Source organism: Neofelis nebulosa, chromosome X (genome assembly GCF_028018385.1).
Source record: "Neofelis nebulosa isolate mNeoNeb1 chromosome X, mNeoNeb1.pri, whole genome shotgun sequence".
Taxonomy (NCBI): Eukaryota; Metazoa; Chordata; class Mammalia; order Carnivora; family Felidae; genus Neofelis; species Neofelis nebulosa.
Window position 1 is genome coordinate 110,945,898 of NC_080800.1, and position 27,188 is coordinate 110,973,085.

Here is a 27,188-nt window from a genome sequence, read left to right on the forward strand (position 1 = left end):
CAGACCATCATATACCCATTGCCCAGTTCTGACAACAAACTATCTACCTATGGCCAATCATATATTTCTTAAATTAGGACCTCCATCAATATACCCCTTTTATTTATAGTTAATTTTAATAGAGTTGTGAATTCATGCCTAAAGTACCTCAAGTGATACAAGTTTTAAGATTTTTTTTGTTTCTGCGTTTTGGAAAGGGTTATATTTTAACATGTTTTTTATGCTTGAAAGCACAAATCAACCCTTTTTAAAAATGGTACTGTTTTTTTTTTTAATTTTAATTCCAGTAAAATTAGTGTAGTGTGATATTAGTTTCAGGTGTATAATATAGTCATTCAACAGTTCTGTACATTACTCAGTACTCATCACAGTAAGTGTACTCTTAATCCCCATCACCTGTTTAACCCATCTCCCTCCTACCCGCCTCCCCTCTGGTAACCATCTGCTTGTTCTCTATAGTTAAGAGTCCCTTTCTTGGTTTGTCTTTTTTTCTCCTTTATTCGTTGTTTTTCTTAAATTCCACATATGAGTGAAATCATATGATATTTGTCTTTCTCTGACTGACTTATTTTACTTAGCATTATACTCTCTAGCTCCATCTGTGTTGTTGCAAATGGCAAGATTTCATTCTTTTTTTTATGGCTGAATAATAGTCCGTTGTATGTATATATATATATATATATACACACATATATATATATATATACACATATATATATATATACACACATATATATATATATACACACATATATATATATATACACATATATATATATACACATATATATATGTATACAGCATCTTTACACATCTGTGTGCATATATATATGCATATATATATATATATATATATATATATATATACTTTATGCATTCACCAATCGATGGGCACTTGGGCTGCTTCCATCATTTGGCTATTGTAAATAATACTGTAGTAAACATAGGGGTGCATGTATCCCTTTGAATTAGTGTTTTGTTTTGTTGTTTGGTAAATACCCAGTAGTGTGATTCCTAGATCGTAGGGTAGTTCTATTTTTAACTTTCTGAGGTATCTGCATACTGTTTTCTACAGTGGCTGCATGAGTTTGCATTCCCACCAACAGTACAAGAGGGTTCCCCTTCCTCCATATCCTAGCCATCACCTGTTGTTTCTTGTGTTGTTGATTTTAGCCATTCTGACAGGTGTGAGGTGATATCTTACTGTAATTTTGATTTGCATTTCCCTGATGATGAGTAATGTTGAGCATCTTTTCAAATGTGTCTGTTGGCCATCTGTATGTCTTCTTTGGAGAAATGTCTGTTCATGTCTTCTCATTTTTTAGAAGTTTCTTTATTTTGAGAGAGAGCACAAGTAGGGGAGGGGCAGAGAGAGAATCCCAAGCAGGCTCTGCACTGTCAGTGCAGAGCCTGATGCAAGGCTTGAACTCACAAACTGTGAGATCATGACCTGAGTTGGATACTTAACCAACTGAGCCACCCAGGGGCCCCTTCTGCTCATTTTTTAATTGGATTATTTGTCTTTTGGGTGTTATGTCAGTTCTTTATATATTTTGGATAGTGACCCTTTTTTGGATCTGTCATTTGCAAATATCTTCTCCCATTCAGTAGACTGTCTTCTAGTTTTATTGATTGTCTCCTTTGCTGAACAGAAGCTTTTTATTTTGATAAACTTGAATAGTTTATCTTTATTTCCCTTGCCTCAAGGAGACCTATCTAGAAAGAAGTTGCTACCGCTGATGTCAGAAAAATTACTGCCTGTGCTCTCTTCTAGGATTTTTATGGTTTCAGGTCCCACATTTAGGTCTTTAATCCAATTTGAGTTTATTTTTGTGTATGGTGTAGGAAAGTAGTCCAGTTTCCTTCTTTTGCATGTGGCTGTCCAGTTTTCCTAACACCATTTTTTGAAGAGACTTTTTCCCATTGCATATTCTTTCCTGCTTTGTTGAAGATTAATTGACCATACAGTCGTGGGTTTGTTTCTGGGCTTTCTATCCTGTTCTATTGATCTGTGTGTCTATTTTTGTGCCAGTATCATACTATTTTGATTACTACAACTTTGTAGTGTAACTTGAAATCTGGAATTATAATACTTCCAAGCTTTGCTTTTCTTTTTCAAGATTTTTTTTTTGGCTATTCAGGGTCTTTTGTGGTTCCATATGAATTTTAGGATTATTTGCTCTAGTTCTGTGAAAAATGCTGTTGGTATTTTGATAGAGATTGCATTAAACATGTAGGTTGCTTTGGGTAGTATGGACATTTTAACAATATCTGTTCTTCCAATCCATGAGCATGGAATATCTTTCCATTTGTTCATGTTGTCTTCAGTTTCTTTCATCAGTGTTTTATGGTTTTCAGAGTACAGATCTTTTCACCTCCTTGGTTAAATTTACTCCTGGGTGTTTTATTATTTTTGGTGCAGTTGTAAATGGGATTGCTTTCTTAGTGTCTCTTTCTGTTACTTCATCATTAGTGTATAAAAATGCAATGGATTTCTCTACATTGATTTTGTATCCTGCGACCTTACTGAAGTTCTAGTTGTTTTTCCAGTAGGGTCTTTAGGGTTTTCTTTTTTTTATTTTATTTTATTTTATTTTTTTTTATTTTTTTAAATTTTTTTTAACGTTTATTTATTTTTGAGACAGAGAGAGACAGAGCATGAATGGGGGAGGGTCACAGAGAGAGGGAGACACAGAATCTGAAACAGGCTTCAGGCTCTGAGCTGTCAGCACAGAGCCCGACGCGGGGCTCGAACCCACAGACCGTGAGATCATGACCTGAGCCGAAGTCGGACACTCAACCGACCAGCCACCCAGGCGCCCCATGGGTTTTCTATATATAGTATCATGTCATCTCCAAATAGTGTAAGTTTTACTTCTTCCTTACCAATTTGAATCCTTTTATTCTGTTTTTATTGTCTGATTGCTGTGGCTAGGACTTCCAGTACTATGTTGAATAAAAGTGGTGAGAGTGGACATCCTTGTCTTTTTCCTGACCTTAGGGGAAAGGCTCTCAGTTTTTCACCATGAGTATGATTTTAGCTGTGGGTTTTTTTTTAATGTTTATTTATTTTTGAGAAAGAGAGCGAGCGCGCACGAGCGTGAGCAGGGGAGGGGCAGAGAGAGAGGGAGACACAGAATCTGAATCAGGCTCCAGGCTCTGAGCTGTCAGCACAGAGTCCGACACGGGACTCGAACTCAGAAACGGTGAGATCATGACCTGAGCTCAAGTCAGATGCTTAACCAACTGAGCCACCAAGGCATCCCAGCTGTGGGTTTTTCATATATGGCATTTATTATGTTGATGTATGTTCCCTCTAAAACTACTTTGTTGACAGTTTTATCAAGAATGGATGTTGTACTTTGTCATATGCTTTTTCTGCATCTATTGAAATGATCATATGGTTTTTATCCTTTTTCTTACTAATGTGATGTATTCCATTGATTTGCAAATATTGAACCACCCTTGCATCCCAGAAATCAGTCCCACTTGATCATGGTGAATGATTTTTTTAATGTATTGTTGGATTTGGTTTGCTAATATTTTGTTGAGGATTTTTCCATCTGTGTTCATCAGAGATATTGGCCTGTAGTTCTCTTGTTTTGTAGTGTCTTTATCTGGTTTTGGTATCAGGGTAATGCAGACCTCATGGAAGCAATTTGGGTTTTCTTCTTTCCTCTTCTGTTTTTTGGAATAGTTTGAGAAAAATGGGTATTAATTCTTCTTTACGTGTTTGATAGAATTTACCTGTGAAGGCGTCTGGTCCTGAACTTCTGTTTGTTGGGAGTTTTTTGATTAGTGATTCAATTTCATTGCTGGTAATTGGTCTCTTCAAATTTTCTGTTTCCTGATTCAGTTTTAGGAGGTTATATGTTGCTAGAAATTTATCCATTTCTTCTAGGATGTCCAGTTTGTTGGCATGTAATTTTTGGTAATATTCTCATATAATCACAAATCAACCCTTTGACATTAAATGCGATTTGTAAATCTAATAGTATTGATTGAAAATAGAAACTTTTGAATTAGAAATTAATTTGGTATTTTGACAGAGGTAGAATTCCTATTTTGGTGTGCATCCCAGCTGTTCTGTCTATATTAGACTGCATGTCTAGGACGAACTCTGGGCAGAATTCACATTGGCTTTGATTGAAACAAATCAGATTCATGAAGTTCTTAGGCTGCCTGCAAAACCTATAGCCAGGCACTGAGCCATTTTCACAGAAGCCATAGGCTTTATAAATGTTGCATGTTTCAAAGAGTCCGGGTGGGTCCTGGTTTATGCTTGTGTGGAGCAGTGAGTAAGTTGGTAGAAGTGGTGAGTAACCTTCAGGGAAGCCAGTTTGGTTTTCTGGATCTTCTTAGTGTTAAAGCAGTATGAAGTGGTACACTTTCATTCTTGTCAGGTAATAGCAGATATATTCTGAGCCAGACTTGAATGTTTATCCTCTCATCTTGTAGGATCTAGCAAGGTCTGTCTTTTCCCAAAACTTGAACTGAGTTTCAGTTTATAAAATTTAGAAAAGTAATATTTGCTTGTTAGAAAGTCTTTTAGAAATATTCCTATAGGGGACACAAATGTCCCATTTCCATTCTTTTTGTAGTGAAAGTGTTCTGAAATACACATGATGTGAATGTTTAGCAGGCACATTAGTACTTTATGCCAGATCTTAAGATCTGGCATCATCTTTTTTCCCCAAGAATATAATTTTTCTTGCTGTGTATGAAAGTAATATGTGTTGGTTTAAAAACAAGTCAGTACTGACTTCCTACCACCCTCAAACTGGCTGCCGAGCGAGTGCCTGGGCACTACATGCCACAGGGCCGTGCCCGTGTTCGTGTCCTGGTCTACCTACCTGAATCGCTGCCAGCTTCCTGGCCGTGTGCATAAGTGCAAATGGTGTGAAGGTAACACCAGCTGGATAAAACAATACCTAAAATTCAACCCAAGTCAGGAGAACTCAAAACTGACCTTTTGGGACAGAAAAAGTAACACGAACCTCAGATTTTTCAGAATATAATTATGAATTCTGTGAATAATATTATAAATCTTAAGTATGTATTTTTAAAATTTATTGAAAGCCTAGCTACCTGTCCTTAAGCATCTAACATAGTGCTGACGGAAAGGTGTTCAATAGATGTTGGCTGATACTTTGAGATTTAATTATGGTTTGACCAGTATTTCTTGAAAACTGCCAAAGCTCTTATCATCATCTTCTTGAATGTGATTTGGAAGATATTTAGTCTTGAATATCATGTGAAGTAGAGTATTATAACTGGTTTATTTCTTTGAATTTTAAATATAATGGTGAGTAGGAATTATAAATCACCTATGATTAAAAAAAAAAAAGTGAAATTGACAATGAAAAAAAAGGCCAGGTCAGTATTAAAGTGTGCAACTCAGCGAGTTCCCCCTTCTTGTAGTTGACCACTGTTTGGTATATTCCTTCATGCCCACCCTTTCTTCCTTCTTCCACTCCTTCCTTTCCTCCTTTGTTCCCTCTCCCTTCCCCTCCTCACTTCTTTTTTATTTTTTGGGATTACAATTTTTGTTTGTAGATTTTACTTTCATACATCTTTCAGAATTCCTGTACTTTTTATATGTGTGTAAAAAAACACATAATGCCACAAATAATTTAAAAGAAAGACTACTGAATTTTTTTAAAAAGCAGTATATACTCAATGAAGGAAATTTGCAATATATAGTATAAAGAACTAAGTAAAATCACTATAACTCTCTTCCCCGAGATAATAGCTGTTATGATTTTATTATATTTTTTCTGTATGTATAGGTACATGTATAATATTTATAAAACTATAATCATAGTACATTTTACCACCACAGGTACCACATCATCGGTTTTATTCAATAGTTTGTATGCCAGCTATTGGGCATACGAAGACAGCCAAATATGGTTCTACTCAAGCAATCGTGGAGTATCTGCTAGGAAGGCACCTCATGGATTGATTATAACAATCTCAGACTTCTAAGAGTTTGGGTTTTTAAGAAATCACTTAGCTTTCTTGGTGATTTTTTTTTCCCCCTACTCTGAGGTGAGAGAGGCTGTTTGTATTTGGGGTAGGAAACAACAGCTTTTGTTCTGTGTGATTTTTTAACTTGTTAGACTACAGTGTATGAAAATTTTTTTCTACAGTGTTACTAAAATCGTTTTTACTAAAATTTCAAACATACTCAAAAGTGGAGAGAATAGTATACTGAATCCCCATATGCTCATCAGCCGTGTTTAAAATGTTATCAAGATTTTGCTACATTTGTCTTAACTCCTTAAAGTTTTTCGTTTCGTTAGCTCTTTGCGGAGCTAAAGGAAATTTCATACATGTCATTTTACTGATACAATCTTAACTATTCATCTCTAAAGCATACAGTTCATTTCTTATATAACTATAATTCATTGTCATACCTACAAAGTTACAGAAAATTCTTGATGTCTCATACCTAAATTTCTCTTTTTTTTGTTTTTATTTTTATTTAAAAAAAATTTTTTTTACATTTATTTATTTTTGAGAAACAGAGTGAGACAAAGCATGAGTGGGGGAGGGGCAGAGAGAAGGAGACACAGAATCCGAAGCCGGCTCCAGCCTCTGAGCATGCGGTCAGCACAGAGCCTGATGCATGGCTTGAACCCACGAACTGTGAGATCATGACCTGAGCCGAAGTCAGACACCCAACCGACTGAGCCACCCAGGCGCCCCTAAATTTCTCTCATTGGCTAAGGTTTTTTAACATCTAAATTCAGTCGTGTAATGCTGTCACTGAAACAGTCATATTTCTTTTTCAGATTAGTGATGATGAACCAGGTTATGACCTAGATTTATTCTGTATACCTCATCATTACGCTGAGGATTTGGAAAAGGTGTTTATTCCTCATGGACTAATTATGGACAGGTTAGTAAGATCTTAAATTGAAGTTTTTGGTTTTTTTCTTAATTTCTATTTCTGTTTTTTCTTAATTTTCTATTAATTTCAAGTGTCAGCAACTGTTTTAAGGCATTGATGTTTGAACATAAACTAGGCCAGCTTGTCGAATAATAGAGGTTTTCTGTTTTAGGGCCCTCTTTACAAAAAAGTTAGGGGGAGAGCTAATTACCCAGTGTAAGTCATGGTATACTAGGAATCTGTAGGGAGTAGAATAAAGTAAACATTGAAGGGACATTGGAGGAATGAACTCTAGTAACAGTCTTTGATTGCTCAGCCTTGAACAGGATAATGGGCTGGGGCTAAATCACAGGAGGGGAAGGTAATGTTTTGACTATTATGCATGTCTAGCTTGAAAAGTTCCCCTTAAATGAATTGCAGTGAGAGACCTTACTTGGTATTTAAATGCTTGCCTTGTGTGGCTATTTTGTTTTTGACTTTAAGGTTATAGTATCAATATATAGCTGTTGTAAAATATTCTAAGGATTGAGGCTTTAAATGAGTAGAGTTCTTCCTCTCAGCCTCCTGCATAGTCCTTCGTACACACTGGCTATGCACATATGCTGTATGCAAATATATGTACAGTAACTCTTGAACAATGTGGGTGTTAGGGATGCCACCATCTGCGCAGTCAAAATCTGTGTATCACTTCTGACTCCGCTTAAAACTTAACTATTAATAGCCTACTGTTGACCAGAAGTCTCACTGATAACATATAGTTGATGAACACATATTTTGTATATGTGTTATATACTGTATTCTTACAATAAAGTAAGCTGGAGAAATATGTCATTAATAAAATCATAAGGAAGAGAAAATATATTTATACTGTGATATTTATAACAAAATCCATGTATAAGTGGACTTGTGTGTGCAGTTCAAACCTGTGTTGTCCAAGAGTCAACTGCGTATATTTTAACACATAGGCATGTACTATCATACAGGTCTGAAGTGTATTGGAGATGTTTTCATATTAGTATATTTAGAGCTTTCTCCTATATTTTGAAGGTGGTACTGTCATACAGGTCTGAAATTTATCGGGCACTGTTTCATACTAGTATGGTTAGAGCTATCCTATATTTTGAAGGTTGCATAACATTCCATTTTCTGATTGTACCATAACTGATCTAAGCAGTCCTTTATTGACGGACATGCAAGATATCACCATTATTTTACAGACCATACAAGAAGGGAACATCCTCTTATACACATTTGGTCACTTGCTTCAGCTTTATCCATGGGGAAGATCTGGGTCAAGGGGAAGGTATTTATTGAATGCTTCTGATACCGCCAGATTATGCTCCAAAACATTGTTTTAATTTATACTCACAGTGGTATACGACAGTGCTCTTTTTCGCAGTCTCTTACAATATTGCCTATTATCAGGGAAATCTCATTTAATCAGAATTTGCCATTCTGATAGGTGACAATGGTATTTTAATTTGCATTTTAAATATTTATTTTTTTAATGTTTATTTATTTATTTTGAGAGAGAGAGAGCAAGTGGGGGAGAAGCAGAGAGAGAGGGAGAGAGAATCCCAAGCAGGCTCTGCGATGTCAGCTCAGAGCCTGATGCGGGGGTCGAACCCATGAACCGTGAGATCATGACCTGAGCTGAGACCAAGAGTCAGACTCTTAATCGGCTGAGCCACACAGGTGCCCCTTAAATATTTATGATAGATGTTACAGTATACCTGTATTTTGAAGTTTATCTTTACTTTATGAAGCAAGGGTATACTTCATGGGGGGGCAAAGGATGTGTTTGGTGGAAGTTTAATGCCTAAAGGGGATGTTTGTTATAAAGCTAAATATATTTCTATTATATTGTAAATTAATTTCTATTAAATTCCTGATACTTCTCTAGGACCGAGCGTCTTGCCCGAGACGTGTTGAAGGAGATGGGTGGCCATCACATCGTAGCCCTCTGTGTGCTCAAGGGGGGCTATAAATTCTTTGCTGACCTGCTGGATTATATCAAAGCACTGAACAGAAATAGTGATGGATCCATTCCTATGACTGTAGATTTCATCAGACTGAAGAGCTACTGTGTAAGTATATTTAATATATGCTTATAAAAACCTTGGTAACTGTACGTTTTTCTGTGTGTGTTTGAAAGTCTACAAACCATATTTACATGTTCATTGCACTTGGTTACAGTGACATTTTCTAATCTATTCACTACTACTTTGTATACAAGTGAATATTGTCTTTTTCAAACTAGTCACCTTAGACTAGTCACTTTTTTTAAAGGATTTTTGATCTGGTTTTGTTTTTCTGGTTTTTTAAAGACCACTTTTGGGAGTTGCTGTTGGGACCTGGAGTTACATTTTTGACTATACTTAGTGTTGGCAGATCTCTTCTCTTCTCTGGAGCTAGATTGGTTTTCCGGGGAGTTGAAAGTCAGTTTGCAGCTGATAAATAAGGTGGGCCAACAGTTGTTTCCTAGAAAGCACATGTGGAGTGAAAGCACCGGCCCACTGAAGAAACCACTTTGGATTCAGTTACTCTGCCGGTGTCACGGGATCTCAAATGTCTGAGAATATTGACACAATAACCATTATTGACACTGTCGGATGAGCCAGAGTCCGTGTGATCTTTACATGTGAATTTCATCCTCCATAATTTCTTTGAGCATGTGAATGTGTGATTTTTATTAGTTCATAGTGTTGTTTGTGTCTGGTTGCCTGTGGGCGCTGTAGTTCCTGCGGGTTTACTATTTTCCTTACAAGTGGGGTTTCTCCTAGCTTCTTCAAAGATTAGAATAAATGTCTGGTCTTTGTTGTTTCATGAATCTGTATTGTGCATCTTTGTAGAAACTAGCCTTATGTTTATATTTTCATTGAGAATAAAGCTACTTACATTTAACTTTCAACCTTCATTCTCCCAGTTAATCATCTATTTGACCCAAGTTTTTTGACCTTTTCCACATTTTCATCAATCCTGTGGGTGATTGGAGAACGATTTAAGACATTTTCCCTATCCCCCGAAAACCCTTTGTGCTCATACACCATGACATTCCTTCATAACTACAAGCTCCTTTTAATTTGTCAAAGTCTTGCATGAATTAAAGAATTGCTTAAATGAAGAGTTTGGATTTTCACTCAACAGAAGTTAGTTACAGTTAGTTAGCTGATTTACACTAAGATTGGCATCTAGTCAGTGTAATTGCTGGCAGTAGCTACCCAGCCTTTAATTGATTGTTGGCTTAGAGTCAAAACAGGTACTTCTGGTCCATGGTATGATTTCGCTTTTGATCTTCTGGAGTCCCCCTGCCCCCGCTCCACACACATATACATAAGAATCAGTCTTATTTCTTTATGCCTTAAATTTAATTTCTTTCAGGATTTGCATAGAATGCTTTTTCTTTGAAAACTTGTGAAAAAAATGAGGGGAACTTAATATTTTCTTCTTTAAAGTATTTTATAGTTATAAGAACAGTATAAAGCCATGGAAATACTTTGACAGTTTAATTCCATTTTCTCCTTTCAGGTTTTTTTTCCTATTAGTTTTAAATCTTAGAGGATTATTAAGCTTAAGCCCTGAGCTGATAAAAAGAATGAGATCTTAGGGGCACCTGGGTGGCTCAGTCGGTTAAGCGGCCAACTATTATTTGGGCTCAGGTCATGACCACATGGTTCATGGGAGATGCAGCCCCTCATTGAGCTCTGGGCTGAAGTGCAGAGCCTGACTGGGGTTCTCTCTCTCTCTCTCTCTCTCTCTCTCTGTCTCTGTCTCTGTCTCTCTGCCTCTCTCTTTCTCTCTCTGCCCCTCCCCTGCTTACATGCACACTCTCTCGCTCTCAAAATAAATAAACATTTAAAAAATCACATATTAAAAAAAAGAATGAAGTCTTAAGCATAAGCAAAGCAAGTTTTTAGGTTAGTTTTTACATAGAGAAAAATCATATCTGTTCTATGTGAAATTCTGTGTAAATTTACTACTAAACAACAAAAAATTAAACCCATATACTTACTGTTGATTTGAAGTAACATTTCTGCCCTATTTAATAATTCATCAGCTTGTCATGGAAGATCTTCACACGTACATATTAAAAATCATGCAGCTTAACTTGATAAAATCCTGAGATGGAAATTTAGAATTGTTGCAGTGTCAGTAACATTGATGTTAGTGTAGTTTTACATGCTGATCTTGACCAATTTGAAACAGTGAATTAAACCTTAACTGATCTGTACTAATCCTAAAGTAATGCTCCATGAACTGTTAAATGTTTCTGGAATATGTAAAGAGCAGCAACAGTAACAGCACACTGCATCTAGTTTTCCTCCAAAATAAAAATTGCCTTTTTTTGATTAAAGAATACACGTTTATTACGAAAAGCATACAATTACAGGAAGTAAAGAAATGAAGAAATGAAGTTACCCTGACTTCCACTACCACTTTTATTTCTAATATGTTATTTTTTATTTAAAATTTTTTTAAAATGTTCATTTATTTTGAGAGAGCGAGAGAGTGCATGCAAGCGGGGAGGGGGCAGAGAGAGAGGGAGACAGAGAATCCCAAGCAGGCTCCCCACTGACAGCACAGAGCCCAATGCGGGGCTTGAACCTGCGAACTGTGAGGTCATGACCTGAGCCGAAATCAAGAGTCAGATACTTAACTGACTGAGCTACCCAGGTGCCCCTATTTCTCACATTTAAAAGAATTTTCTCTCTGACTATACGTGCATACATATCCGAGTTTACACGTAGTCTTTTTTTTTTTTTAAACATTACAAACAATAAGATCTTTTGTCACCATCAGATGTCTTAATTTTAAAAATTCTTGGATTGGCGACTCGTATCCATCAGCTCGTTCAACTTTAGCGCCAGCCTCACCCCCAGTAGCTTTTCCAGAAGCTTAACCATGAAGCTCCATGAGCTTTCCCGATTCAAACTTAGCCTTCTTCAGCATTTTCACTTTTCTAACGAAGACATCCTGGAATGGATAAATAGACCGACAGGCCTTTTCTGTGTGTTTTCCAGTGCTGTCTGGAATCAATTTGTTGACGACTTCTTTCAAGTCACTTGTCTGCACCTCTCGGGTCATGATCTCCATCATCTTTTTCTGAATTGGGTGGACCTGTTGGTGCTGAGCGTGAGAGGTCTTCTGAATCTGATTGTTGCATTTGTTAGTAAAACCAACACAAAATAGATGAAGCCAGTAACCATTGCTAGTCTTGGCGTCAACATGAGATTCAGTCCTGGTCTGCCATTTTTTGACCATGGAGCACATTTTGTCATGGGTAAGATCTGTGCCGTGGAAATTAGGCAGTTTTTGCCCTGGAAATCTTCAGTAATTAGCTTGCATTTTCTAAATGCAACTTCATCATTCTGCAGATAAGCAAGGGTCACTTCAAAAATACAACCCTTGAGGCCATCATATGCGATTTTGGTTCCTTGAGTTCTTGTGACTAGTGTTTTTCCAATATTTGTTATATTGAACATAGCTGGTGCTTTCATATCATACCAGTCTTTCCTAGAAAATGGATCAACAACTTTCTTCTTGGCTCCCTTTTTGCCGACTTTTGTAAGCCACTTTTCTTGCCAGCCGCCATGGCACTGCTCAGGGAGCCAAAAGGGCATAGTTTACATACTCTTAGAGTAGCTAGGTAGGATTTTATTTGCTTAGTGCCTCGATGGGAAATTGCCTGGGGATTCCAAATACCATATTTCATTAAATGTAAGGTGTCACTGATGTTAACGTACCCCTGTTTTTTGTACCACTACAAAAGAAGACACTGTCAGTTATATTGTAAGTTGCCATCAGTTGTAATACATCAATTTCAAGGGTATTAAAATGTGAGTGTGCAGCTTAGAACAATGAAATGTAGTACTGTATATTCAAAGACCTTTTCTATCCTTAAGCCTCTGTGATAATTCAGAAGAATGGAATAATTGATAAGTATGCAAATGTGTTTTCTTTCTTATAAGTTTAATTTCATAGTAATTTTTTAAATAATTTTTTTCATCATAAAAATATGAAGCCTCTGGGTGGCTCAGTCGGTTAAGTGTCTGACTTCGGCTCAGGTCATGATCTCGTGGTTCACGAGTTAGAGCCCCGCATCGGGCTCTGTGCTGACAGCTCGGAGCCTGGAGCCTGCTTCCGATTCTGTGTCTCCCTCTCTCTCTGACCCTCCCCCCATTCATGCTCTGTTTCTCTCTGTCTCAAAAATAAATAAACGTTAAAAAAAAATTAAAAAAAAAAGATGAAGCCTCAGGGGAAAAATTGTCAGGTAAATTTTTTGTGGTAATATTTTTGTATGGGTCTTAAACAAAGGGAAAATTAACCTAATTTATCGTGTCCGGACAAGTGGCTTACGTTAAAATGAAATTGTTCTTACGATTTGAAATCTTGGAGAAAATTTTTTGAGTTCTGAATTATTATCTCCATGTACATTTGAGAACAGGGAGGTGCAGGGGGATGAAATGACTTGCCCAAGATCATACAGGTTTTTTGAATTGAACCCACACCTTTAATTGTGCAGAACCGAGTCTCGTTTGGGAAAACTTGTAACTGACTTGAATCCTCTGATATGGCTTCCTTTTATTTCTTCATTTTCTACCAGTCAGAAGTTTTGTATGCAAACAAGTTATCTCACCAGTTGTGAGATTTCTTTTCCTCAGTTGCAGTCAAGGTGTGTAAAGCTATAACTTTCAGTCTTGATCTTGGAAGTCGCTTGGTTAGTAGCTTGATTAAGCTGTTTAATGTATCAAAGATGCAAATTACCTTGTAATTTGTAAGAGGGTGGCTATTTGAACTTGTTAACGAAAAATGTGGAAAATATTGGAGTAGTTTCTTAAAGTGCCTCTTATGGGAAGAGGTCAGTAGCTTTCAGTCTGACCTTTTCCTTTATTTAGTCGATTGCTTTCAGGTCTGCTTTTTTTTTTCTTTTTTTAATCTTTTGGCTTTTTAAAAAATCTTCTATAAATCTAATATCTATCTATCTGTCTATAAAGCAAGTGGAGCGATTTCTATTTCCTGCTTATTCATTTAAGACCATAGACATGTATGGGGGAAAGAATTTGTTCAGTATAAATTGGCAGGAAAGGGGATGTGTACTATCTGTGGTATAAGCAACTACCAGAACTGTATCAAAAGTATACTCTAGCCATTTCCTGTGGGTTTTCACTTGGATGTAGGCTGAGGTATTATATAAACACCTTGTTTCTTAGAACATAAAGGTAGTGTTCAAGTTTGGCCCTGCTAACCCACAAATTTTATATTCAAAAAATGAAGGAAAATAATTCACTCAGCAAACATATTGCCCATCTGTTGTATACAAGGCCATGCAAAGTGGTTCTGTTGAACCTGTTTATTGGATCAGATCCTTGCTCCAAACCAGACCTGGAATGAAAAGCATGAAGATTGGGTGCAATAACTACTCGAGGTTGTAGAAACTGTATTTGAAAACGCTAGATTTTTAAAAAAAATTTAAATGTTTATTTACTTGAGAGAGACAAAGCATGAGTGGGGGAGGGGCAGAGAGAGCAAGAGAGAGAGAGAGAGACAGAATCTGAAACAGGCTCCAGGCTCTGAGCTGTCAGCACAGAGCCTGAAGCGGGGCTCGAACCCACAAACCGTGAGATCATGACCTGAGCTGAAGACATAGACTAAACCAACTGAGCCACCCAGGTGCCCCGAAAACACTAGATATTAAATGTCAGCACTAACTCTTCAATTTTTTCAGTATTACGTTGTGCAAATGGTATCTTTGGTTTGATTAGAGCAGTGCTGAGCAATAGAACTTTCTGTGATGATGGAAGTGTTCTATATCTGTGCTGTCAAATACAGAGCCACTCTGTTGAGCACTTGAATTAGGTCTTCTGCAACAGAAGAACTGAATTTTTAATTTTATGTAATTTTAAGAACAGTTGACCCTTGAACAATACAGGGGTTAGGGTGCTAACCCCCTGCACAGTCAAAAATTCTTGTATCACTTTTGACTCCCCCAAAACTTAACTACTAACAGCCTGCTATTGCCCAGAAGCCTCACTGCTAACATAAACAGCTGATTAACACATATTTTGTATGTTTTTTGTATTATATTCTGTATTCTCACAGTAAACTTGAGAAAAGAAAATGTTACTAAGGAAACCACAAAGGAGAGAAAATACACTTCTAGTTCTGCACTGTACTGATCAAAAATATGCATGTATAAATGGGCCTGCACAGTTCAAACCTGTGTTGTTCCGGGGTCACCTGTAATTGCCACATGTGCTTAGCGGCTACTGTCTCAGATGGTGCAGGAGTAGATGCTCCAGGAGCCCTGCTTCATTAGCATCATTAAAAACATTTGTTTTACTATTTTTTATTTTTAAACATTTATTTATTTTGAGAGAGAGTGAGAGCATGAGTAGGGGAGGGGCAGAGAGAATCCCAAGCAGGCTCTCCACTGTCAGTGCTGAGCCCAATGAGGGGCTCAATCTCATGAACCAGGAGCTGAGATTAAGAGTCAGACGCTTAACTGAGCCACCAAGGTGCCCCTATTTTCTTTTACCTTTTAAGTAAGTTCTGGGCCCAACATGGGGCTTGAACTCACGACCCCAAAATCAAGAGTCCCAAGCTCCACCGGCTGATTCAGCCAGGCGTCGTTCACTATTAGCATCATTTTTTAAATTGATAATAATAACTTTTTTTTAAAAGGAACGTATTTTTTCAAAAAACTCATAAAACACAGGTAAATCAGTTACTCCCTGGGTGTATATCCTTCCAGACCTACTTTTTCTGTATATATTTTCCAAAAATTGGGTATCTGCCGTTTTTCGTCTGAGGTGTGGTCTACTTCTAAAGGTATATGATTCTAATATTGTCACTGCTGTTGACATTTGATCACGGTACAGGAAAGCGGGGAAAGACAGAGGATGCTTGTGATTAGAATGTGCGGAGCGCCTGCCTGAGTGTGGTGGACCGGGGCCGAGCTGGACGTAGAGGGAGTGACTTTCCCGGCAACTCCATTCTAGGGCTCTGAAAGAACTGTCTGGAGTTCGCTGCAACGAGCAATCCCCGTGGTGTCCTACCTCAGTACGACTCCTAGTCTTGCCCTCTTGGGAGCTCAGCTTTGGGGGTTGGCCTCTCTGCATCCTCTTCTTATGGTCTCCTGTTTGTTCCAAGCCGTTCTTTTGCAGCCCGTTCGTTGTGTGTTCTCGCACAGCCTTCTCTCCTGCTTTCCTGTACCAGGCTGCGGTTCTTGTTGCCGCCTAGAGGCTGCAAAATCCCTAGCCATGTACAACTAAGAATAAACAAAGTTCCTTCCTAATTCCTTTCTCATTTTTCTCACTTAGACTCATGAAAGGTAATTGTACATGTGAAATTGCTATAACACTGTATGTTAATTATACCTGAATAAAAAAAAGCAAAAATCATAACTGCCAGTCTTAACACTTAAAAAAAAAAGGTAGACACAGTTGCTAAGGGTAGGTATTTGTAGACCCAGAGAGTTTCTTTGGGAATGATATGTAGTCGACGATGACACTCTCAGTTGAGGACAGATTGGGCTGTCTGGCTGGGACGAATGAGGGGATGGGGTGATTGAGAAGAGGGAAGAGCAACTCGTGAGGGGGACTCTCCCCTCCCCCATGCCAGCCCCATCATCTCGTTAAAGATGAGGCATGCGAGAGTCAACTCAGTAATGTAACAAAGCAGGGATACAGGGGGAAACTTGTTGCACCAGGAGAGAGGGGGAGGCAGGTTCCTCTGGCAGGACACTTGATCCATGGATGCCATTTCTGTGCGATTGGGGCATTTAACGCCTGAATCCTAGCCTGTATTCCAATGGGCTGGAATATTTTTCTTAAACGCATCTTCTTTAGTAGCCTCCATTGGAAAGGTGGCTTTTCACGTGAAAAGGAGATTTAAACTAAATTCTCCTCTTGAGGGGTGCCTGGGTGGCTCAGTCGGTTAAGTATCTGACTTCGGCTCAGGTCATGAGTTCGAGCCCCACGTCGGGCTCTGTGCTGTCAGTTCAGAGCCTGGAGCCTGCATTGGATTCTGTGTCTCCCTCTCTCTCTGCCCCTCCCCCACTTAAGCTCTGTCTCTCTCTGTCTCTCAAAAAATGAATAAACGTTAAAAAAAAAAAGTCTCTTGAGGCAAACAGGAATATGGAGGTTTGTTTGGATGCTAGTGGAGCAAGTGTCTTACATGCTTAGAGTTCTCTTTTCTCTTAGCGTGTCACCATAGTCTTTTAATCATGGGTTTTTTTCCCCTTGACTCCATACTTTTCAGTTCTCCTTTCTCTGTTTAAAAAAAAAAAAAAAAAAAAAAAGGCGGGGGGGGGGGGGGATGGCATTTGGAATTGGACTGTAATACCAAACTTGTACAGAAGATGTCACTGTCTACTTTGCTGTACCATGTAAATCATTTAATATGATTCATTCATAGAAAGCTTCAGGTTTTGTACAGTCTTTCTTTTTTTCTTTCTTTTTTTTGCTATTAATCATTTCTCTCTGTTTGAAATTCTAGGTTTTAAGTTAGTTGAATAAAAGGTGTCTATTAATTTCCTTGAAAAGTAATATGCTTGAATTTTTTCATATCAGAAGTCATACTTAGATCTTTTTAGTTTGCAACACTGAATACTTTTGGCTCAGTTGTGTTTTTTTTAAAATGATGCTCCATATAAAATGGACATGTGTAAAGAAGCATATGACGAAAATGGAAGTATATAAAGGTAAAAAGCCTTGTTATCCCCTTTCTCACTACTGAGACGTAACTGATGTTATAAACTTGTTTAAAATGCTGAACAAAAGTGGTTTCATAGGCAACACATTGCTCTACTACTTGGTGTTTTTAATTCCCATTGTTCATGTCAACATGTATAGATTTTCAGATTCTTTTTAATAGTGGCACAGTATTACCTTTTGCAGATGAATTTAATTTAAATAGGTCCCTGTTAATAGACATGTTGGTTGTCTCCAGTTTTTCTTTTTTATAAATAGTTGATACAGTGAACCTCCTTTATATGTATCTTTGCATAGTTGTGTTTTTATAGCATCAGTAGGATTGCTGGGGCAAATGGCACACATGCTTACGATTTCATTTTATTTTATTTTTTATTTATTTTTAAGTTTTATTTATTGAGAGAGAGAGAGAGAGAGAGAGAGAGAGAGAGAGAGAAAGCGAGCAAGCAGGGGAGGGGCAGAGAGAGAGGGGGAGAGAGAGAATCCCAAGCAGGCTCTGTACTGTCAGCACAGAACCCGACTGGGGCTTGAACACACAAACTGTGGGATCATGATCTGAGCCGAAGTCAGACGCTTAACTAACTGAGCCACCCAGGTGCCCCACATGCTTACAATTTAATAGGTATTGCTATGTCATTTTGAAAAAGGCTTGTACCAGTTTATACTCTGACTGGGAGTGCTTGTTCCCCCTCACTTTTGTCAACATATATCATCAGGCTTAAATTTTGCCAGTGTGAATGGATGAATGGTAGAATCACATTGTTTTAGTGTTTGTCTCTCAGCTCAATATCATTTTATATGTTATGGCCTTCTCTTCTGTGAATTGCCTATTTGTGTTTGTTCTTCATTTTCTATTGGATTCTTGTTCTTGGAATCCAGCATATAATGGGAATATTTGTTACAGATCTTTTCTTTCAGTTTGGGTTCATGTTATGCCTGGGTTTTTACCCTAAGAATGTAGAAATATTTCTTCTACGTTTTCTTCCAGTCTGCTTATAGTTTTATTTTTTACATTTAGATTTTAATTCAGCTGGAATTTATTTTTGAGTATGCTGTGAGGTAGGGATCATACTTTATCCCCCCCCCCCAAATGGATAACTACTTCATTGAATAATTCATCTTTTCCTTACTGACTTAAAATACTGTCTTTATCATATACTAAATCCTCATATATTTCTGGGTGTGTTTCTGGGCTCTATTCTGTTCCGTGGGCTCTTCGTAACTGTGCTGGTACAGCGTTGTTTTAATTGCTGTAGGTTTGGTATGGTCTGTTCTCTGGTAGGGTAGCTCAGCTCTTTCGTTCACCTGCTCGTTGGCTCTAGCACAGCCAAATTATGATTATCACCACTAACTACAGTGGATAAGGAGGATTTCCCTTTGAACTCCTGTAAGGGTCTCTGCTGGATTCTGTGACAGAAGAAAACTGGGAGCGTAAGAAGTATGCCTTAAAGGACTACTAATCAGACCTGTTTCTCCAGACTGTGTTGAAGATGACCTGGATCTTGCCTAGATTGTTGAAGGCAGTATTTTGGGGGTTGAGTGTGATCTAGACCAGAATCTACAGCTTGCTTGACTCATGGGAATGGTCCAGGGCCAGAACCAGACATCTGTCATGCTAATAACTTCCTTCGTGGTTCAGAAATTACTGTGACTGAATATGGGTGGCTGCTATAATACTGCCCACTTGACAATGTGTGTCTCCTATTTTTTCAGACTCTTAAAAGCATCAAATCAGTAATGGCCAATTAGAACTTTAAAATTCTTACTAATGTCTAGCTGAGACTTACCTTGTTCACTTCTTGAAACATAATTCTTAATAATTTGTATCATTTAGAATATCATAATGCTATGACATTAGATAGCTAACTTCTGCAACGTTTTTTTTTTTTTTTATTTATTTTTGGGACAGAGAGAGACAGAGCATGAACGGGGGAGGGGCAGAGAGAGAGGGAGACACAGAATCGGAAACAGGCTCCAGGCTCCGAGCCATCGGCCCAGAGCCTGACGCGGGGCTCGAACTCACGGACCGTGAGATCGTGACCTGGCTGAAGTCGGACGCTTAACCGACTGCGCCACCCAGGCGCCCCGATAGCTAACTTCTTAAATCTTCTAGGTCCCATTTGATAATTTGAAATGTGTGTGTGTGTACGCAAAAGGATATACATATATGTATTTATATCTTTTTTTTTTTTTTTAACTAGAATGACCAGTCAACAGGGGACATAAAAGTAATTGGTGGAGATGATCTCTCAACTTTAACTGGAAAGGTATGTGTCTTGAAGGGGAAGAAAAGAGTTCTCTTGACTTCATGCCAAGAGTCAATTAGTAACACTGTGCTTTATCACTAAGAGGCAGTTTACATGGTTATTTATACACCTAAACAAGGGTTATTTAACTCTTAGAAGCAATCTAAGTTAGCTCTCTTTCCCTAGGTCATATGCAAGAGAGGCAGAAGAATCCAACATTAAAGTCCATGTTACAAAGTACTTTCTCTGTGGTGATCTAATTTGGAATTGTCCAAAAATATATTTTTGGGCATCTCCTGGGCGGCTCAGTCAGTTAAGCATCCAACTCTGGATTTCGGCTCAGGTCATGATCTCATGGTTCGTGAGATCTAGCCTCATGCTGGACTTTGCACTGACAGCTCATCATGGAGCCTGCTTGGGATTCTCTCTCTCTCTGCCCCTCCCCTGCATGTACATTCTCTCTCTCAAAATAAATAAGCTTTATATATATATTGGGGGCGGGGGCGAGAAACAGTCTTCTTTTTAAAAACAGACTCACTCAAGGGCACCTGACTGGCTTAGTTGGTAGAATGGGTGACTGTTGGTCTCAAGGTCATGAGTTCAAGCCCCATGTTTGGTATAGAGATTACATAAATAAATAAAGCCTTAAAAAAAGTAAAAAAAAAAAAATAGATTCACACAGCAAAACATGTAGTAGTTGTGAAAGTGTGGGTTCTAGAGATGGACAGCTTTTTTTTGTTTGTTTTTAAATAAACTCTACACCCAACATGGGGCTCAAGATGAAGAATCCCATGCTCTACCATCTGAGCCAGGCCTAAGATGGGCAGCTTTGATCCAAAGCCTGGTTCGGTACTTCCTCTGTGTGACCCTCGGCAGATTATCTAATCCCTCTGTCCTCCCGTATGTAAGGTGGGGACAGTAATGGCAGGTACCTCATAGAATTAAGAGCATTAAGTGAAATAGTGCATTAGACCTCTTCCAACAGTTTCTGGTAGTTAGAATACTCAATAAATTCAAACATACTACTATTTTAAGAAATCTCAAAAAGAGTTCTTTAAAATGCATCAAGATATTTCCAGTGTAGACAGTTGGCCGAAATAATAGAGATATTAAGATATTTGAATATTATTCTTGTGATACATTGAAATGATTTTTGAGTAACCAGTGATAAATCATGGAATGTTACAGTTTTTTTCAGCTGCTAGTTATTTTTTTATTTCTAAACACTGCCAAATATAAAGGCATAATCTCATAAAAGTATCACAACCATCCCATGAGGTAAATACTGTTACCCCTATTTTACAGATCAGGAAACTAAGACTCAGCAAATTTGAAAGACTTGTCCGGAGTCACACTGCTGCTAAGTGGCAGAACTTGACTTTAAATGCAGGTCTGTCTGGCCCCACAGCGCTTTTCTTCCTCTGGCTTTTAGGTTTTAATGGTTACAGCTTACTTGACTATCTGTTAGGAAACTTTAGCATGCAATACTCGTGTCAAATCCCCTTGCCCCATGTCAGTGCCATGCCAAACTAATCTTGTCTTCCTCAGCATCTTTTGAAAACTTCAAAAGGAAATTATAACCTGTTGACTTTTTCCCCTTCCTGCCCATCTTATATACCACTGCCAAACCTATTCTTCCCTTCTAGCATGCTTTGCCCATATTTAGAAGTCATTTGAAGTCCTTACTCCTATAATCAGTTTTTAGTGCTGGAAGGGGCCTAGCCTTCAAAGCCTCCTGGGATTCCATTTGACCTTGCCTTTCCCGCCTAATGGCTCTATCCTATTATGTGGCTTTGTGATCTTTAAAGGTCTCTTTCTAAGATAAATTTCTTTTCACGATCATCACAGTAGAACACGTTTATTGTGGGGAAAAAAAACAAGACACGTAAGTTGGGTGAAGCTACTTCATGGTGGTGAGATTGTTGAGACTTTCTATTTCAGTTCTTTTTGGGACACTGTGTGTGTGCAGATACATAGGTATATAAATATTTTTCCTCTTTTTTTCCAGTTAGTGCTTGAGAATATGGGCTTTGGACCCTGAAAACACTTCTTTAGATCTTTACCACTTCACTAGTTTTATGACTTTAGGCAAATTATTTGACCTCTGAGTCTCATTCTTTTCATTTATGAAGTAAGGATGTAGCTGTTTGGCATAAAATGAGCTCTCTCCATAATGGTAGAAATTCTCATTATTTTCAAATATTTTTAAAATTAAGTTTATTTATTTGTTTTGAGAGAGAGAGCGAGTGAGCTGGTGCACATGGAGGGGAGGGGCAGAGAAAGAGAGGATCCTAAGCAGGCTCCTTGCTATCCGTGCAGAGCCCGAGCCTGGCTCGAACTCAGACCGTGAGATCATGACCTGAGCTGAAACCGGGTCAGACGCTCAACCAACTGAGCCACCCAGGCGCCCCTCGTTGTTTATTTATAAAACAGTATTGAGATCATACTCTGGGTACTACGATTTTGTATCGGGTAAATATTTACTCGCTTTGGATTTTGATTGATTTGTACAAACTATATCATAATACCAGAAGTCAGTGGTTATGATTTAATCAAGATTGTGCAGCTGGAATTAGAGTTTGTGTCTCATGATTCAGTTCTGTTTTCAAACTATAACTCCATCCCGTGGTGTAAATTGCTGCAGCAGTGAGCCGCAGTTAGGATGGGAGAATGTTGTCCTTCACATGTGCCAGCACAGAACCACATGGTCAGTGGTGAAACAATGATGGGTCCAATAACCGCTTATATTCGGCTTTAGTAGTGATTGAGATTGCGGTATCTTTTGAAAAGAGACAAATTAGTTGTGATGTGAGGAAAGGGGTAAATGATATACAGACTGTGGTAACAGTGTTACGTATATTACAAAATACACACAAAATTACAGGTTAAACAGGGTAAGGTTAAAGAAAGTTCTAATATTTCTTTCTTGCAACCCTGTGGATCTCGTGTGCCCTACCTTGATAACCACTGACTTAGAAGAATATATAGAACATTAAAATTCCGATGCAATAGGTATGCAACCAAGAAATGAGATCTGCAAATACACAGTACAGCATGAATCTTTCTTATGACAATGATTAAACCAGTATGTGAAATGCTGCCTCGTTCCCATAACTGACATAAGAATAGATAGAGCTCTTCTCTACCTTGGAGGTCATTGTTAGATGGTTTCTCCTGTAAGGGCTTTTCCAGTTATAAAATTCTGAGAGGTGGAAACTGGGCTGAGGGTTTATGGTGGAAGAAAGCATTGGTACCTTTCTTTAGTTGAGTCCAAGAATACAAACACATCCAGAAAATGCAGATCAGTTTCAGCCTAATGAGAAAATAGGTTTTGAGTTGGATTCCGTATGGTAAGTTAAATGCATGATTTTGGAGTTACAGTAAAAATTACAGTTGTTGAATGTTAGAGTTGGAAGAGACATACTAGTTCAAGTCCCTTATTTTACACATGGTAAACTGAGGCCCAGAGAAATTTCACTCTCTGCCCAAGATTAGACATTTGTTTAAAATAATGAGAATTAAAAAAATGTTTTTTAATCTTTATTTATTCTTGAGAGAGAGAGAGAGACACAGTGAGAGTAGGGGAGGAACAGAGAGAGAGGGAGATGCAGAATCCGAAGCAGGCTCCAGGCTCTGAGCTGTCAGCACAGAGCCGGACGCGGGGCTTGAACCCACGAACCGTGAGATCATGACCTGAGCCGAAGTCGGGCGCTTAACCGACTGAGCCACCCAGGTGCCCCTAAAATAATGAGGATTTTTTAAAAAAATGAACATATAGGTCAAATTTTATTTTTAAAAATTCCATTAGAGTGAAAATTTCTAATTAAAGAGTTCCATATCCCAGCAGACGGCCCATTGTTTAAATCAGGGTTTGATATAAGAAGGTATCTTAAAATAGGAATTTGGATGATGACTTTGTTATGATGTGATTTGAGTTATAATTGGAAACACTGACTCATTGTACTGATTTTCATTTTTTTTTCTTCTAGAATGTCTTGATTGTTGAGGTAAGTTCCACCTTCTTTTGATATAGTTATTTATGACTTTTCTGACTTAGTTTGCATAGTCCTAAAGGTAATCCAGGGAAAAAAATTCCTCTTCATCAATTTTAATGGTGGGCTTGTGTTATGTAAAAGGAGTAAGATTGTTTTTTTGTGAGAAATACTTAGTAATTTATTTTTATTGGATAATGGAAAAATGTTGGTATATTTCTTACCCTTCTCTTTTGGGCTTGAAATTTTTTTTCTTTCTTTTAAAGTTATATATATCATTCCCGTGTATGTTTTTTTATACTTCTATTGCATATGTGTATCCATATCCAAAACATATTTTGTGATTTAATGATTTCTGTAGTGCTGCACTATACATATTCTCTCTCACCCCTTGTTATTTTCACTCAATACATTCTGAGATTGTTCGTGTTGGGACGTACGGTTCGTTGGCCTTAAAGTGCAACATCGCATTGCAGTGACAAATCCACCAGTTTATTGCCCTACAAATAGGGCAAGCCTTCCATTTTTCCTACAGGGCTGCTAAGAGCATCCTTTTGCAGTACCCTACATGCACGTGTGTGAGTTCCGTCTCTATACAGGCACTCAGGCGTGCAGTGACCACACTAAGTACATTTTGTTTTACTGTTATTGCCAAATTACTCAACAGAGTGGTTGTATGCTTTTTCACTCTCACCAGGAGAATGAGTTCTCATTCTTGTATGTAAAATGTTTAAGGCTTAAGAGCAACAGTATCCCCCAATTCATTTTCGTTGTTTTTAAGGTTTTTAGAAACTTTAGCTTGTGGATTAAAAACTAAACAGATAACACTTTTCCAAGGATGCAGGAATATCCCTGGGAACTGGTTGCTTGTTTGTAAATGTAGATTAATTCCACTTCAGATTGATTTTGTGTGGGGTAATGCCACCTCACAAATTACTGCAAATCCAGCTTAAAACCACACGTGTAGTCTCTCCGCTTTCATGGGGCAGGGGCCTGAGTACCAGTTAGCTGGGTCCTCCGCTCGGTCTCATCAGGCTGAATCAAGGCTGGGGCTCCTGTCTCACCCATGGCCCATGGTAATCTTCCAAGTTCATTTAGGTGGTTGGCAGAATTTAGTGCTTGTGGTTGCAGGGTCGAGGGCCCCGTTGTCTTCCTGGCTGCTGGCCTGGGGCGGCTCCCAGCTTCTAAAGGCCGACCTCGCGCCCTTGCACGGGGCCCTCTCACCTGGCAGCTGACTTCTTCGGAACCAGCAGGAGATCCTCTCTCCGGTGCGCTGTCTCATAGAGCTAATCACAAGAGTGACCGTCCCCCTCATTTTCACAGGCCTGCTCATGCTGGGGGTGGGGGTTATCCTGGGCGTGTCCCCTGGGCAGTGGGAGTCTTGGGGGCCATCCGAATTCTAGCCACCGCGGCCCGGAAATCCGCCTCTTTCTCAGGTCTGTAGCCCTGACGTTCCTGATGACTCACAGGTACCACTTTGTGAAGCTTTACACCATCTGTGGAGGGTTTTCGTTGAAGAGCATTAGGGTTATGGTTTAAGAAGTTTTTTCTCAACTGGAGATGGGTTTCTTTTGGATAATGTCCTACTTTTTTTTAAATTAAGTAGGTTCCACACCCACCACAGGGCTTGAACTCACCACCCTGAAATCAGGAGTCACGTGCTGTGCCTATTGAGCCAGCCAGGCGCCCCGTTAATGTTGACTAAATAGCTAAGATTCACCTTCATGTAAAGTCATTTTATATAGTAAAACCTTATTTTTTTGGATACTTTCAAGATGGCATAAAGCAGTGTTTCTCAGAATGTGGTCTATTAACCACGTGCATCCGAGAGTTGGTTACACTAAAAAAAAAAAAAAAAAAAAAAGCATTATTCCATTTACACACAGCACTTTGGCATTTTGTATTTATATAATTTCTCAGTTTTATTAACTATATAAATGTCTTTTCTCTTTTTTTTTAAGGATATAATTGACACTGGCAAAACAATGCAAACCTTGCTCTCCATGGTCAAGCAGCATAATCCAAAGATGGTCAAGGTTGCAAGGTATGTATATAACATTATGACATGGGCCATTTTCTTCATTTGAAACAGGATTAAGTAATTGCTTCTTTGTAACGGTAAATGTGCTCGAGTCGTGTTGTCTTCAAAAAGTAATGTGATCTCAAATAAGACTCAGTAAATATCCTTTGTAAATAATTTTGTCATGTGTTAACAAAGCCCTTCATTGCAGTCATTTTTGCCTAATATCATTAACATTTGGTTTTTCAGCATGCTGATAATGGTATCAACTTGTCCCAGGTAGCATGGTAGATGGTTTGGGACTTTCTTGAAAAAATGAGACCAAGGATCCCAAATTGAGGTTCGGAGGTGGCAGGAGGGGGATGGGTTCCGAGGTCCAGGTAGTGGCGACACGTGCCAGCCTCACCTCCGGGCCCTGCCTGTGCTGTTTGGCTTTTGCTTTCTTAGTTCTACCTTTGTTTGTAGCTTAATTATAATTGTATTTCATTATAATTACAGTGTAATCCCTGACAACTGAGAGATAGCACTTTGCTCCTACTTTGCAGATAAGGGTACCAAGGCGTAGGGGGCTGGCCGAAGGCACACAGCCTGGCTAGCACACTCTAGAGGTGAGATTTGAAGCCAGGCAAGCCAGCTCAGAGTTCGTGCTTTACCGCCTTAAGTTTTCGGCAGGGTAACATCCCAGATGGTTTTTTGGTTTTTGTTGTTTTGTTGTTTTATATTTTTGCAGTTTCAGCGTTTATTTTGAAATCATTGACCATGCTATAATTTTTCTGTGACAAGAATGTATAATGATGCACTCTTAGGGCACTAGTACCCTAGAAGCCAATCGGGGCTCTTGCTTATTTCTCTACGTGCTCTTTAGGATTGTAGATGTCAACCTACTGTGACCTAGGGTGTCCTGTAGCTTCTGAATGTTCCTTTGTCCCTCTTTCCCGGAGTATGCTGTGGAATTGAGAATGCCTCATGAAAGAGGGATTTTGTGTTGCTGGAGGTATGACGTGCTCAAAGAATAAATACTTAGGTCATTTCTTACTGATGCATTTGGCCTAAGTCAGTGTTTCTTAACCTTTTCTTCTTAGTCTCTCCCTCACCGGTGAATTTTAATATCTCAAATACATTGTTTACAGTATGTGTGTATCTGTGCTTCATACATAAGAAGAGTAAGCATGAGAGCTTATTTTTGTTATTCAGTGCAGCTTTAAGAATGACTAGATAACCATTTTAACTTAAAAGTTTAATTCAAAATGTAAGCACTATTGGGGCGCCTGGGTGGTGCAGTCGGTTGAGCATCTGACCCTTGATTTTGGCTCAGGTCATGAT

General features: G+C 38.5%; 1 protein-coding gene and 1 pseudogene across 5 annotated transcripts in view; one reads left to right on the forward strand and one right to left on the reverse strand.

The window, feature by feature from the left end:
* Positions 1-27,188, forward strand: part of HPRT1 (hypoxanthine phosphoribosyltransferase 1) — a 52,157-nt gene that overhangs the window by 21,134 nt on the left and 3,835 nt on the right. For all 5 annotated transcript variants that reach the window (XM_058714856.1, XM_058714857.1, XM_058714855.1 and 2 more), the window contains exons 2-6: positions 6,798-6,904; positions 8,799-8,982; positions 19,809-19,874; positions 23,843-23,860; positions 25,807-25,889. In XM_058714856.1, the coding sequence (XP_058570839.1) occupies positions 6,897-6,904; positions 8,799-8,982; positions 19,809-19,874; positions 23,843-23,860; positions 25,807-25,889 (359 nt within the window). In that variant the 5' untranslated portion in view covers positions 6,798-6,896. The remainder of the gene's footprint in view (positions 1-6,797; positions 6,905-8,798; positions 8,983-19,808; positions 19,875-23,842; positions 23,861-25,806; positions 25,890-27,188) is intronic.
* On the reverse strand, positions 11,792-12,445 carry LOC131503241 (small ribosomal subunit protein eS1-like; annotated as a pseudogene).